This window comes from Carassius auratus, chromosome 4, assembly GCF_003368295.1.
Source record: "Carassius auratus strain Wakin chromosome 4, ASM336829v1, whole genome shotgun sequence".
NCBI classification, from domain to species: Eukaryota; Metazoa; Chordata; class Actinopteri; order Cypriniformes; family Cyprinidae; genus Carassius; species Carassius auratus.
In genome coordinates, this window is record NC_039246.1 from 23,698,356 (window position 1) to 23,714,010 (window position 15,655).

Genomic DNA, 15,655 nt, shown 5'->3' on the forward strand with positions numbered 1-15,655 from the left:
ATTCATATAACGTCAGGAAAAATTGGGTAGAAAGTAAGTCAAACTAGCCAAGTATTAATCCTTACTATTTTGCCCCCCTCCCTTTCTATTCTGGGAAACAGGCTAGAGCAGTGGTTCCCAAATCTCTCCTGAAGGCCCCCCTGCCCTGCACCCTTTATATGTCTCCCTTATCTAGCAGCCCTAATTCCACTCATCACGTTAGTAGAGACTGAGAGAACTAAATTGGGTATGTCTGATTAGGGAGACATACAAAATGTCCAGGGCAGGGGGGCCTCCAGGACAAGTTTGGGAACCACTGGAATAGAGGATATATCTTGTCCTCCCTTTTTCAGGGTAACAAACAGTAGGTATAGACAAGTCATTACTAGCCTCCTCCAGAAAACTACTGTTGGTCCATTCCAATCCTGGATTGTTACCCTACTCTGCACATTATGTATGCCTTTTCTCACACCTCATTTACATCAACAGCTCATCACAAGACCTATCCATGACCAAGAAATGAGCACATGAGCAGAGCAGGGTAACAACCCAGGACAGGAATGGACCCTAGTAACGACTTATTGGGGACTTAGAAACCTCACGTCTGACTCACAATATCCACTTTGCTGCAGAGTTCTTCTCTAACACACACAAGCTAATGTCTTCAGGATCACTATTAAAACACCAGCATTGCAGGTGATCAGGGTTGGAGACCAACTCTGCAGTAAAGTGGATCTCACAAGCCACATTTCAAAAGCGCTGCACTAAACACTACTTCCACAGCTTGCCCCCATATCCTCACCTCTACATATTTCCTATGACTCCTGCACTGGCACACCTCATTCAAATTGTCAGCTTACTAGTAGCTACTACAAGAAATGAATTAGGTGTCCAATTCAGGAGCCACATTACATGCACACTGCTGCGGGAACAGGACAAGCTGTGGAAGCACTCAATCCCTGACTGATCCTCCCGGTCACATCTCACGCCAACCACACCCTGCTGTTATCCAGTGTTTCCACACTCCAGTAATAAGGACCTGCCTCACACAAGGTTTCCCATGCTCCCTGGGACTGGAGTTCAGGAAAAACTAGTACAACTCTCCCCACTACATTGCCCCAAACACAATCCTGGATAGAGAGACTCATCTCACCTCAAAACACAAACACTACATCATACTTACCTCAAAATGCACATCTCACAAACGTTTGCAAACCACTACTGCTTCAGCTCCACAATGACATTTGGATGTGACAGTTCGCTGTCTGTTCCCATCTGCCAATAGGAAGTGTCAGAAACAGAGAGCGTGACCACTGCATTGTCAGCATTTCCACACGTAACACTGCCCACCTCCCTCTCAGACACACACTCAATATAAAACATTTTTACACACCTTACCTGGGACATGCAAGAAAACAAAAAATCCACATGCAAATAATACATTCATCAACATCAATTGTACCATCAATGATGACACTTACACTTCTTGCCTTGCTCTTCCTTGATTGTATTGCATTTTACATTCACATTGCAACAGGCTTACGCACCAAAAACAATTACACTTTCACCTTTTGGTCATCCAATAGTGTATCTGCATGGACAAATTGGAGTCTAGTTACAGCATTTCACTGTCATATCATTACACACTGACTTACAAGCACCACAAGCAATTCCTTTTCACAGACAATGTTCAAATTGTGTAGTTAGTTTTTTCCTCATCTCACTGAGAAACCTCACCACTAACTGTGCTACATTCCCATGATTTTACTTATCCACGCACATTAAAGTCTGTAGTTCTATATTTACAATGGTGTTTGTCATTTCATTGGCAAGCCAGCTTAAATCCCTTGCATTAAACTCCACTATCAGTAATCACACCTGAGCCTTCGCTACAAATTTTTGTGCAAAAATAAAAAGCACAATGACCCAAAATGCACCTTACACATTAAGGCATTGCTTCAAAAGCTTGGCCTCAGAGGAAATCCCAGACTGGGCTCTCTAAGAAACCGAAACGAAGGCGTCCATCAATGTGGGTCACAGTACTTGCTTTAGATTACAACAGCACAAAGACATGTCATGGAAAAAGACAGATTGTTCAGTTCTATATTATGAAACATCAGTAAGAAAAAGCATTTAAAATAATAAGAATATGAATGGTTTTGAAGTCATCACGATTTCTTGCACGTACAAAGGTTCTCCAAAAAAGTTTTGATTCTAAACCTTGTACAGTACAGAAAACTTTTTTTTTTTTAAACGATATCTAGAGGCTTCCTCCCTCCACCTTCTTTAAAACGTAAAGGATTCCAACGCCGTCCACAGTGACGAATGTGGTGAAATCAGCTGACACATGGATCTTTTTCAGATTGGCTCCCATCGTGTAGAACGTCTGCAAGGCCTCTCCGGTCTCCACGCTCCACCACTGCAACAGAGGGAAAAATTAACTAGAAGAAACTTTACCATTTTCAACAGCACAAGGACACGCAAAACTTCACACACTGACACCTTAGGGTCTCTGTTCCCTACAGCTGCACAGAAACAGAGAAAGCGGCAAAGGAAATGTCATCAAATGGCTGTTAACAGAACTGCTAAATGAGTGTGAATGCTGGAGGGCTGCGGTGTGATTGCCGTTAGTTTGGCATGCTGAGAAGATGAGGCCACCGCGCAGCTACCGGCCACACCATCAAACGACGACAGATGCCTTCGATCGTGGTGCTCGTTTTTATGGTCTCCGCATACAGATGCACAAACACAGCCCCTGACAGATATGTTAATCAGACAGCCCTTTTGGTGAATTTGCATTTAACAACTTCATTCTCCACAACTTACTGCTGTGCGTTTAAAAAAAAAAACACCCCAGTCAAGACTGAGTTTTCTGCCCAGTTTATCAAACCCCCAAATATACAACTACACAGAGACAAGACTGCATTGCACAGATACCACGCATTGCTTCGCTTGTACGGTTTCTGAAAAAAATATATATATTTTTCCCAGATTGCATATTCAGGTAAGAATCTGCTCTGCGTCTTCGGTCTCCAAAACCCAAGACAATAACAACAAAGGGTCAGCGCTAAAGGGTGAGTGGTCTGAAAACCCCATCCAGTCACAACTAACTCATTCGTTCATGCCCACGCGGACGGCACAGCACACACTGAATTATCTGTCAAGACATCACAGCCTACCATGCGGGAGGCTTGTAGATACCCCACCTGATTATTTCCACCATAATACAGTATTGTTCAAAATAATAGCAGTACAATGTGACTAACCAGAATAATCAAGGTTTTTCGTATATTTTTTTATTGCTACGTGGCAAACAAGTTACCAGTAGGTTCAGTAGATTCTCAGGAAACAAATGAGACCCAGCATTCGTGATATGCACGCTCTTAAGGCTGTGCAATTGGGCAATTAGTTGAATTTGTTGAAAGGGGTGTGTTCAAAAAAATAGCAGTGTGGCATTCAATCACTGAGGTCATCAATTTTGTGAAGAAACAGGTGTGAATCAGGTGGCCCCTATTTAAGGATGAAGCCAACACTTGTTGAACATGCATTTGAAAGCTGAGGAAAATGGGTCGTTCAAGACATTGTTCAGAAGAACAGCGTACTTTGATTAAAAAGTTGATTAGAGAGGGGAAAACCTATAAAGAGGTGCAAAAAATGATAGGCTGTTCAGCTAAAATGATCTCCAATGCCTTAAAATGGAGAGCAAAACCAGAGAGACGTGGAAGAAAACGGAAGACAACCATCAAAATGGATAGAAGAATAACCAGAATGGCAAAGGCTCAGCCAATGATCACCTCCAGGATGATCAAAGACAGTCTGGAGTTACCTGTAAGTACTGTGACAGTTAGAAGACGTCTGTGTGAAGCTAATCTATTTTCAAGAATCCCCCGCAAAGTCCCTCTGTTAAAAAAAAGGCATGTGCAGAAGAGGTTACAATTTGCCAAAGAACACATCAACTGGCCTAAAGAGAAATGGAGGAACATTTTGTGGACTGATGAGAGTAAAATTGTTCTTTTTGGGTCCAAGGGCCACAGGCAGTTTGTGAGACGACCCCCAAACTCTGAATTCAAGCCACAGTACACAGTGAAGACAGTGAAGCATGGAGGTGCAAGCATCATGATATGGGCATGTTTCTCCTACTATGGTGTTGGGCCTATTTATCGCATACCAGGGATCATGGATCAGTTTGCATATGTTAAAATACTTGAAGAGGTCATGTTGCCCTATGCTGAAGAGGACATGCCCTTGAAATGGTTGTTTCAACAAGACAACGACCCAAAACACACTAGTAAACGGGCAAAGTCTTGGTTCCAAACCAACAAAATTAATGTTATGGAGTGGCCAGCCCAATCTCCAGACCTTAATCCAATTGAGAACTTGTGGGGTGATATCAAAAATGCTGTTTCTGAAGCAAAACCAAGAAATGTGAATGAATTGTGGAATGTTGTTAAAGAATCATGGAGTGGAATAACAGCTGAGAGGTGCCACAAGTTGGTTGACTCCATGCCACACAGATGTCAAGCAGTTTTAAAAAACTGTGGTCATACAACTAAATATTAGTTTAGTGATTCACAGGATTGCTAAATCCCAGAAAAACAAAATGTTTGTACAAAATAGTTTTGAGTTTGTACAGTCAAAGGTAGACACTGCTATTTTTTTTAACACACCCCTTTCAACTAATTGCCCAATTGCACAGCCTTAAGAGCGTGCATATCATGAATGCTGGGTCTTGTTTGTTTTCTGACAATCTACTGAACCTACTGGTAACTTGTTTGCCACGTAGCAATAAAAAATATACTAAAAACCTTGATTATTCTGGTTAGTCACATTGTACTGCTATTATTTTGAACAATACTGTATGTTTGTAACTGCAGAGTGCAGTCTGGAAGGCACACCTGACCTTGTTCTGCTTCATCCACTGTCCAAATACATATGTACCTTAAAAGGGGGGGGGGGGGGGTGAAATGCTCGTTTTCACTCAATATCCTGTTAATCTTGAGTACCTATAGAGTAGTACTGCATCCTTCATAACTCCAAAAAGTCTTTATTTTTATTATAAGAGAAAGATAGTCTGTACCGATTTTTCCCGGAAAAACACGACCGGCTGGAGGCGTGATGTGTGGGCGGAGCTAAAGAATCACGAGCGCCAGTAAGCTTTTGAGTTGAGAGCATGTGGAAGCTGTGAGACAGATCCAGAGGCTGAAATTTAACAAGAGCAGCATCAGCAAAGGCGGTATGCTATGTGGTATGTACTGAAACTGTATATATTTGCTTAGCGGTTTTGGAAAATGACTAAGTTCCACTTTATGTCGTCTTTTTTTTTTTTTTTTAAGCTGTACATGTGGAAAGTGCAGTTTGATGACAACATCGCATGTTGTTTACTTGATGTGCTTACGCGCTGATAGCTAAGTTAACAACACAGAGATATTTGAAGCAGTTTTACTCACCGCATGTGGTTCCAACACACGATCGTGACCCTTTTCCATTGGGACTGCATTATCCTTAAGAAATAAACGATGTGCAATCCGAAATGCAGGGAACAAACACAAACACTTGCACAACTCCATTGATGCTCTGTAAAAATAAATTCCATCCACTGGTCCCTAAATGCTGTTTCTCTTTTGGTAATCTGTGCAGGGTTGTCTTGCCCTGGCAACCAAAAACACACTTGTTTTGTGACATTTCGCGACGCTCTCGCTCTGATCAGGCTGTGCTCAGCCTCTCAGTGCTCTGCTATACGGGAGCGCACGCGCACTTAGGACCCATATAAGGAAATTCCGCTCCATCTAACGTCACACAGAGCCATACTCGAAAAAAACTTTCCGAAACTTGTGACAAACCGGAAGAGGTTTTTTTGGAACAAAAATACTCCTTCAAACGTACAACTTAATTTTTGAAACTTTGTCCATGTTTAGCATGGGAATCCAACTCTTTAACAGTGTAAAAAACTCAGTATACATGAAATAGCATTTCACCCCCCCCTTTAAAATGCCACAAAAAAAAAATTGCTTGTAGCCAAAGCAGACTAGACTGATTTCGACAAGGTTTTTAAATATTTTTTTTCTATTGAACAAGAGAGGACATGACTCATCCAGACCTCAGAGTCTCAGTCAGGAGAGTGAGGGGAAAGCGTTCAAGGAGACATGAATAAGGACAATTTTATCCCTCAAGGAAGTGGAGAATTGCAGATCTCCTCCTGAGACATCACATTTCCACACACACAAGCAGACTGGGACAGTTCAGGTCAAAAGATCAGGGGTCAGCGGTCACCCTCTGGCCCTAGGGGCATTGTGAAGTTGAGCGACAAACCCGAGGGTACAGAGGAACTGGCTGCAGTGGCCCAGTTCCTTCTCGTTCACTCTCACCCCATGTGTTTTGGGTTGTTGACCACAGTGACTGGGTTGGTCAGGCTACGGCTGCTACTCAGTCAAAAACACAATGTCACTTTAAAGTGAACTTTCCATATGAAACTGTATATTCAAAACCAGGGAATGCTTCTGTTTGTATCCTCTTTTGTAAACTAAAATCTACAATTATAACGGCAGTGTTTGCGTAGTGTTTTGGTCTGTTACTTGTAAGCCTGTCATACAGTTCAAAAGGCTTGGAATGTAACGTATGAGCCACAGGATAGAAAGGCAATTGATAGTTGGGTAAAGCTGCTGCGCTATGGGTGCGCAAGAGAAATAAAGAAAGCAGAGCCTTCAAGTGACAGGTGTTGCAATCTGTGTCAAGTTCTCCTGTGGTACAAGTGCTTGTTCAACCGTTGGCAATCAAATAAAAGAGAAACAAATGGATTGAGTGAATTCTCTCAAAAACCATTAAACATTGAGGCTACAACCAAAAGTTCAAAACCAAATCAAAAGGAAATGTTTCTTTACCTACAAACAACTCCTCTAACTTTCATTTGGATTAAAAAGGCTAAACTGATTTTCCCATACATTTTGCACACAGAGTCCGAAATTCTCAGTTGAAATTTTCGAACATTAACAAATAAAATACGACCCCACCTCGTGTCAACCATGCTTACACGATTCCTACAAATCTTTCCTCAGTCATAAAAATTATTTTGATCAGGTCCCATTTCCTGAATTACTACATCCATAGCAAACATTCTGATAGGAAAGCATGACAAATACGAAAAAACATGAACATTTCAGTGTACAAGGACCTTTAAATCAGTGGCGACCTGCTGCCCATCGTATAATAAAATGTACATTCAAACAAATTGTCTCTGAACCATTTTATTGAAAATGAAAACCGACAAAAACTCTGTGTGCATTAGCATTCAATTCAGTCGAGTTTATCAACTACTCCTAGCAAATTTCACAACAAAATACTTTCATCTCCAAATCTCCCCTAGTTTTTCCCCTCCATTTCCTGTCTAATAACTGCCAGGATGGGTCTGAACGTTGTGTAGAAACGACAGTTGTGACAGTGAGACGAGAACAAGCCCATTTTCCTTACGCATCCAGACTCCTCAGAGGAATTGTGAAACTCTGGTCATACCGTTGAGATTAGAGTTGCTACTGCTAAAAAAAAAACAAATCAAACAGCTTTTTACTCACGGTTGTTCAACAGCAGAAACAGACAGAAGAAGTAAAGAGTCTCTTATTTGCAGGTGAATGCTGAGGGAGGACTCCGAGCAATAAACCGCTGTGATAGAAACGTTCTGTCTGGTAGAGGTGAAGGTCTGGATGCCCTGGAGCTGATGTGTGTGAATTACTATACCAGTCTCCCTAAAGCAGCCAAATCCTCCAGAGGACAAACACTACGTGTGTGAACGAAAATGAGTCTGGCGGTGTGATTTAATGCTTATGAGCCTCTTCCTCACTAAAGGTGTAATATCCTGGCTGACCTCCTCATCCGTTTCTGCTCTCCTCCAGGAAATATTTAGGTCTCACACGGAGGAACGCTTTGTCACTCGCACTCAGAGCTACAACAACCATTTGTCTTTTATGAGTGAAAGCTAAAGTGAAAGCAGCCTTTATAAAATCACTCAAGCACACAACACATTTCAGTAGGGTCATTCTGTACGCATCCTGCATGCTATTTAACAATGCTGCCTTGATTTAAAATGAATAAATACAAACGTGACGCGATGGCCTGATGCAGACATCCTGACAAATGAGACTGAAAACAAAGCCGAAGGAAAACAGACAAGGAAACAGCATGAAAAGACAGATGCCCTGCCGATTTGTCCTTAGCAGATGAAACTGGGTTGGACTGGAGATGTCGTGTCTCAATGACAGACCGAGACAAAAGGACAGAACGCTCCTAAAATAACAGATACTGGTTTCCATGTCAATTAGGGGTGTCGATAGGCATTGATGATAAAAGTGATGCTTAAATGAAACTGATGTTTAAAAGACCTCCAAAAATTGTAATTCTGTTATTACTGACCCTCATGTCATTCCAAACCCATCAGACCTTCAGAACACAAATTAAGATATTTTTCTTGAAATCCAAGTGCTTTCTGACCCTGCAAACACAACTGACATTTTCAAATGGACAGAAGGGGTAGTACAGAGATTGTGCACAAAAAAAATATTCTTGTAGCTTAATAAAACTACAGTTGAACTCCTGATGTCACATGGACTTTTAAATTCCTTATCACTTCCTGGGCAATGAACATGTCAGTTGTGTTGCTGTCTCTCGGATTTCATCAAAAATATCTTAATTTGTGTTCTGAAGATAAACTAAGATCTTGCCTACAATAATAATGCAAACAACTCCAGTAATTATCTGGTTGATGCTTCAACAGATGGCATTGTTGCACCTAAACACTGGTTGCAACTTGTCTCAAAAATTACACAAACACATCAGAAGACTGCACCCAAAAAATTATGGTTCCAGATTCTTACCTCCTCCTTAAAACCCCATTTTGTGTGACTATCCCAAAAAAAAAAAAAGGTAAGAATCTGCAAGCATTTACTAATTCCTAATGAATCCCCGACTCACTGTATGACTCTAAACAAACCGAGATCTGTTACCGTGAGATGGCAGCAGGCCAGTCAACTCAGTTGTTTTTGTTCTCTGATGGACTGAACTGCAAATGGTGTCAAAGAACAAGCGTCGCTGATGGCTCTATGCAAACAAACATGCCATTGACAAACTGCAGAAGGCAGACATCAAAAGATGCAGATGCAGCTGAGAGCCAGATCACCTCAAAGTGAACGCAGAAAGCTGTCGTGCTGAACAAGCTCAGGCATGGTGATGTACAGTACACCAGACTGTTCCTGCTGTCTGAATGACAAGCTAAACGCAAGAGTTTAATGGAGCAAACGAGGCTGCTGTCCCGGTGCATTATGACACCTGACAAGATTCAGCTTAATTTAATTACTTTGCTATTCTTTTAAATCATTTTGGGGTATTTTGGCTTCATTTTATTAACACGATTGGCGATAGAGGAGAAGATGGTTAAAACGGGACAACATTACAGTCTGAACTGCTACGAGCGAGTTGAAAATGTCAGTGTTTGTCTATAATCACATGTCTGAAATAAAAGCAAGACATGGGCAGGAAATTAAATACCTAGGGATCAATCACAGGATCAACTATTGCAACAGAAAAAAAAAGCCTTCACAACATCTGCTCCGATATAACCGGATCCTGCAGGCGACGCAAGTTCTCAAATCACAACAGAAGTGCAGGAAGCGCAGCGTGACGACTCGCGTCTCACACACCTTCATTTGTGTGGTCGTAGCAGATTTACAGCAGGTTTGGTTCGGTCTGATGAAGAGGTTCGGCTAGGGATTTGGCATAGACTCGGACGATGATTCATTTGATATTACAGACAGCGGGATCCTGAGCGTGAGGACAGCCGGCGATCAATCAGAGCTTATTATCGGGGTCTCCGACGGATCTGTCGCTCACACGCTCAAACGGAGGGTCAGCCTGATGCAGACATGTTTGATAAACTGACAGATTGATGTGTGATGAAGCAGCATTACGCTTGTGACACTTACACATTGTACAGATGGCTCTGAGTATATTAATAAAGAAGTCTCAAAGCGTAATGGATAACGGCTGACAGTGCTGATGGAAGTTAGTCTCGCTCCGCTCCTGACACAATAATGTGTCTCTGTGACATGAGCGATCGGACGAGCGTCTGCATGATAATACAGATCAAACGGTCATGACGTCACAAACAACAGACTGGCAAGAGTTCATCTTGGTTGCACTTTTGCAGATCTGCACAACGCCTGAAAGAACGCAGGGCAATGGAGCATTGCTATAATTAAGTTATAATTATAACAAAAATAATAAAAAAATGGTAATAGATTTTTAAATTGAATACGATTCAGTGGGTTTATTTTCATTTATGTTCATTTATTTAATATCTGCTGACGCTGTAAATTACAGGCTTTTAGACCCTCATCTAAGACCCTCTTAGGCTCAATGTTTGCATTTTCTGAAATCGGGCGGCAATCATTTATGTTGCTTTATTAATTTACCAAAAAAGAAAATTATGAATAATTGTATTTTTTTTATTTTTAGCCGACTGTAAATCATTACCACACATTAAATCACTCCCAGGTTAAATTTAGAGTAAAAAAACAGCTATTTTCCAGAGTGCACCACTGAGGATCTGCTTGTAAACAGTGATGTAAATGTGTGTACCTTGATGTATCCGCCCGTAGAGACCAGTACCCCCGTTATCAGGGGAGAAGTGCAGGTCAGTCACCCATCCACCGTGGAAAGAGTCCATGGAGTCCTTGGTGCCCCGTGAACAGGTCTTCAGAAGAGCTCCATTCAGCATGCTCCACAGCTTCACACAAAACAACATTGTTACATAAGTAATAGGTTATCAAAATGCATGCAACACAATGTAGATTTCACAAGTGTTTTTATAATGCATCAATTCTTCCTCTAAAAAAAATCAGACATTTCTTATAAGAAGTTAAAACACACCAAATACAAATTTCTCTTGTTTTACAGTACTAAAACCCGATTTACAGTTATTACACAGTGATGTGTGGCAGTAAGTCGTGTTAAATAGAGACATGAGGTTTGAAAAAGCACCACAGGCCATGAATTATAACATCACAGCATTTCTCTCTTTTTGTGGTTCTCTCCCTTTCTCTCTTTGCGAGAAGCATCTTTAATTGATGAGGTAGATTTTCTTCTTAACAGTTCTGAGCACCGGGCCTGTCTCCCCGCAAGAAAAACTGGCAGAACTGACAGATGGGAAGCTGAGTTTTAAGGTTTCAGGATGCATTTGTTCCTACATCACTGTTCTTAACATCTCTATTTGCCCTCAATGTGGCCATAACGTCTGCTCCCATTCACAGATATGAAAAGTAAAACGAAAGAGGCACTCAACATACCAAATCATAACATCTTTCTGAAGCTTGATTGGGGCCGCAATCAGATCTCTACTCCTTTTAACACAGATGATTTACAACTTGAAGCAGATTAGGATTATACTTACCCTGATTTCTCCGTTGTCGTCGCCGGTCGCGAGTAGCATGTTGTCCCAAGAAAACCGGCAGCTACGGACGCAGTCCTTGTGTCCCTCCAGCAAAAAAGTAATTTCCCACAAGGCACTGCTCCACACCTTGGCGAACAAAATCAGCAGTTATGAGCCATTTTACTGCATGAACTGAACAGGAGCAAATCTGATAACATTGCCATTTTTGTGCTGTAAAATAATTTGAAGCGATCTAATGGCATTTTTGATAGATCTCTTTGTGAAATTGTTAATCTAATAATAAATCGAATCGGAACAAGGTTGAGCAAATGATCAAAACCGCTGCTTGAAATTTGTTTTTCCATCTCTAATTTTAGTCAGAGTTAATCATTATTTGTGGCGGCTCCATTTGGCATGAATTATTTTTTTAATCAGCTCTCCAAATTCACTTTGCCGTCCTCTCTCTAGTCAGTGAGTAGTTCTGGCAGGCAGACGTGAACATGGCGTCTCATTAGAAAGCTCTTCTGGTATATGCGGTGTCATACGGAGCGAGAGCACTTCATCTCATTACGCTCTCAGATGAGCAGACTGGACTCTGACCTCTGATACCACAAACAGAGGGCGTCATGCTAGTGTGTACATGTATCTGTGAGCTTTTGTACTGCACTCATGCAAAGTTAATTAGGCAGAATTTGGCTGTACATGGCATCATTAAGGCAAGCACCCAGGGCTCAGTAAAGATACTCCAGGTAGTCACCTAGCACAGTCCTTACACTGTGCCAACACAGACTCGCACCTACAGTACAGTAAACAAACTAACAGTGTAACGAGAGCAGCTGTTCACACAGTCAGAGGCCAGGATCTAAACACAGAGGCGGCCGAAGCTCAGAGTTCAGTGTGAACAAGATCTTGTCCGCTGACACTGATCTGATGTATGAATCTGTGCCTCTTCTCTGACCTTAGCAGTCCTATCAGCCGATGTGGTGACAAAGAGACGTCTGTCGGAGGACACGTCACATGACAGGACAGCACCCTTATGACATTCAAGGTCTTGCAGCATCTGACCTTTGTCCAGATCCCAGACCTGCAACAAAAACAAAGGGACTGCTTTGCTGAAAATGCCAGGCACTGTATTAATATGGCACACTTTGAGAATTCAAATGCATTACGATTGTAAACTTACCTAAACAAACTAATTAAACTAAAAAAAAAAAAAAAAAAAAAAAAAAAAAAAAAAGGAAAAAACCATATGAAAGGGTTGCTTAATTTAAACATTCTTCATTTTTTCACATTATTTTTCTATTGCTAGATAATTACACAACCAAAAAAACAATTCTAACTATTTAGACAATTGAAATGGAACCGAAAAAAAAGACTTATAATTTACTGAGACTTTGAATCAAGACTAAGCACCTCTTTTTATAGACTGAAGTTTGAGTGGCTCAGGACCATTTTTGTACCCTATTTGTGGAAAGTGGCAGGAAGTTGTGGACCATGCAAACAATCTTTCCCACAGAAGCCCTGATTACAACTGGGGTAAAGTATAATGATGACTACTGCTGATGAGATCCTAGAAAAGCTGTTTGCAAGCGATTAAGGGCATGCATCACCTAATTATCATAATTGACTGTGCTTTCAGTCCACCCATTTGGGCTTGATAACCATGTTCTGCTCTTAAAGCAATGCAGTCTATATAGTGTTAGATGGGGTCTACATGTCATCCTACATACTCAGTGGATTCATTCATTGGCAAAGGCAGAGAAATTAGAAGTTGTTCTGTTTACCTTAACAGTGCCATCAAACGACCAAGAGAACAGGTGAGAGGAAGTAGAGCTGTTCAACAGGTGAAACTTCCTGACCGGCTCCTTATGGCCCTCCAGCACGAAGATACTCACCAGTCCTCCACTTCCACACCTGCAGACAAAAAACAATGTTCATCCTCTCAAAGGTTAACATCTTAGGTCTCCTGAAACTGATTTCCCAAGCATACAGTATAGCATTGAAGTACTGATTTTGGTTCAATGTCATAAACTGTTTGTACTACAGTCTTATCCATTCTTTACAGCCATTCACAATCAATTACTAAACAGTCACTCCCCCAACACTTCCTCTGCTTGTCATCAACGACACAATGAATCAATGAGTCCTGTAATGAGCCCTTTAATGAGCCCTGTAATGACCCAGTGCCCCAAACTTCTCAAACCAACACAACAGCTGTAGCGGAAGTTTGGGAGCATGTGGCGCAATTACTAAATTGCAAACTGGTAGACTTGTCATTCAACTCTACTCACAGCCAGAAAATAATGCATATAAAAAGGTTACACCAAACTTTTTTTATATATATATATATCGCCACATCCCAACACAAAAATTGCACAATCTTTTGTAAACATGAATGTTTAGCTAATTATGTTTTAAAAAAGTTTTTGTGATAACTAACATTTGTTTGTATTTGACAAAAGAATTGAACACAATAGAGCACATCTTTGTTATGAGAAACCGTGACTTACCCGGACAGTGGTGTCTTCTGAGGATGTGACGAGGGTTTCACCATCATCAGTGAACTGACAGTGGTGAAACAGTCCTAGTGTGACCTGTGAGCATCTGTGATGTTCTTCCAGATGGGACCTCCAACACCTTCAGACAGATAGACAGACAATGTGAAACTTTTGCATAGTTTTACTGAAATTAAAACTAAATAAATAAATATAGTGACCAATATGGTGGTGGGGTCAACAAGACATTGACATTACCAAAAACAAAAAACCCTTTAAGTATTGAATGCATTATCTAAAAGACAACTATAGATGAACAACATTATACATGTACAGGCCTGAACTACTAATGACACTCATATACAGCTGTAATCTCAAACTTCAGCAACAATACTTGTAAATGTGATTAAGATAAAGAGCACACTCAAAAGATGGGTTAGTTTTGCCCCTCTGTGTCCGGCATTCAGAAAAAGCCAGACAGACTATCGGCCCTCTCTGCTGCATTTAAATCTTCCAAACGCAAACTTCAAAAGCTGTCTGGGGCTACGGGTGCGTGAGCTGAGTTTTTGGAAAGTAAATAAGAGGTATTTTTGCTTGCGGTGCTGGTGTTGTGGCCATGCAGGCACTTGTTCAAATGCAGTGAAAATGCAGATTTAGAAGTCAAGAATAAATGTGTACAGAACCATCAGCTTTGAAGTTACATTATTCTTCTGAAATCAGTCTAATAGGCTGATTTGGTGCTCAAAAATCAGAATCTGTGCTGTTTAATATTGTTACGAAGCCTTAAGCTTTTTTTTCAGAATTCTTTGGACAGCATTATTACTGAACACTAAAGAAAAGGTCACAAGTAAAATCGCTGTAAGTGTGAACAGCCTGTAACATTTCACATACCTGCCCTCTCACTGTACCTGCACTGTACCTGTCTCAAGCCCTAGTGCCAGCACAAATCACGCTGGAATTCAGCAGCTGCAAGGCTCTCCATCCAACGCTCTTCAGAAACTGTCTAACTTCCCTCTCCTGTCTGCGCACACATACAAAAAACAAATACCTCCTCTCTTCATTTTGTACACTCACTTCAATAATGCCAGGGCTCTCTTTTGGGGGAGAGCAGTAAACTGCATTTACTGAAAGAAAATTGCTTTAGTAGTGAACCAGTTCACGTCTGCCCTTTTCTGCACAGTCCAGTGACAGTCTGGTGCCCTCTAGTGTTTCATAATGTTATCAACATTACCGCAGATGAAGGAAAGCCTTATATACATTTTTTTTAAAGCTGCAAATTACTTCATAAAATGTTATATCAAACATGGTTTAAAAAAAAAAAAGTAGTTAACTAAACTAACAAAATGCATAATTACAACAAAAAAAAAAAAACAATTTGTGGTAAACCGTATATCACTGGCTTCATTTATACTAAACCGAGTTCATTGTTAACTGTTTTATTCATTTAAATTCATTTTACTGCTTTTCTAAATCAATCTGTCCATCTCTCTTTCAGGTGAACACACACAATCAGGCAGAGATGGAGAGGAGCAATCTAAATAAATGGTTATTTGGCAGTAAACAGGTGTAACGCAAGCTTTAGAGAGCACCACTTATTTTTATCAGTCAGCGGTTACACCTCTAGGCGTCCCCGATGCACCAGTCACATCTATTACACTACAGTACACACTGTACAACACAGGAGGACAACGCTCACCTCCAGCACGACCACATTCAGTAGAGAGAGAGAAGGGAAGGGCGAGAGATTAGAGGGCTGAGTGCAGTTGACAGC

At 41.0% G+C, this 15,655-nt stretch overlaps 1 protein-coding gene across 1 annotated transcript; it reads right to left on the reverse strand.

The window, feature by feature from the left end:
- Positions 1-1,465: 1,465 nt before the first annotated feature.
- LOC113063321 (apoptotic protease-activating factor 1-like) lies at positions 1,466-13,961 on the reverse strand. Its single transcript, XM_026233634.1, has 6 exons — positions 13,900-13,961; positions 13,174-13,303; positions 12,348-12,473; positions 11,411-11,536; positions 10,600-10,747; positions 1,466-2,398 (listed from the first exon to the last, which is right to left on the reverse strand). The coding sequence occupies exons 1-6, from the start codon at positions 13,944-13,946 to the stop codon at positions 2,316-2,318; spliced, it is 660 nt and encodes a 219-aa protein (XP_026089419.1). The 5' UTR covers positions 13,947-13,961; the 3' UTR covers positions 1,466-2,315.
- Positions 13,962-15,655: the final 1,694 nt, after the last annotated feature.

What these genes read in the sequence shown, in the direction of transcription:
- LOC113063321 (XM_026233634.1), bottom strand. Translation starts at nt 13,946, where the DNA reads ATGATGGTGAAACCCTCGTCACATCCTCAGAAGACACCACTGTCCGG. An exon ending in CAGAAGACACCACTGTCCGG is followed by an intron (nt 13,304 to 13,899) that starts GTAAGTCACGGT and finishes TTTTGTCTGCAG; the next exon opens with GTGTGGAAGTGGAGGACTGG. An exon ending in CGGCTGATAGGACTGCTAAG is followed by an intron (nt 11,537 to 12,347) that starts GTCAGAGAAGAG and finishes TTGTTCGCCAAG; the next exon opens with GTGTGGAGCAGTGCCTTGTG.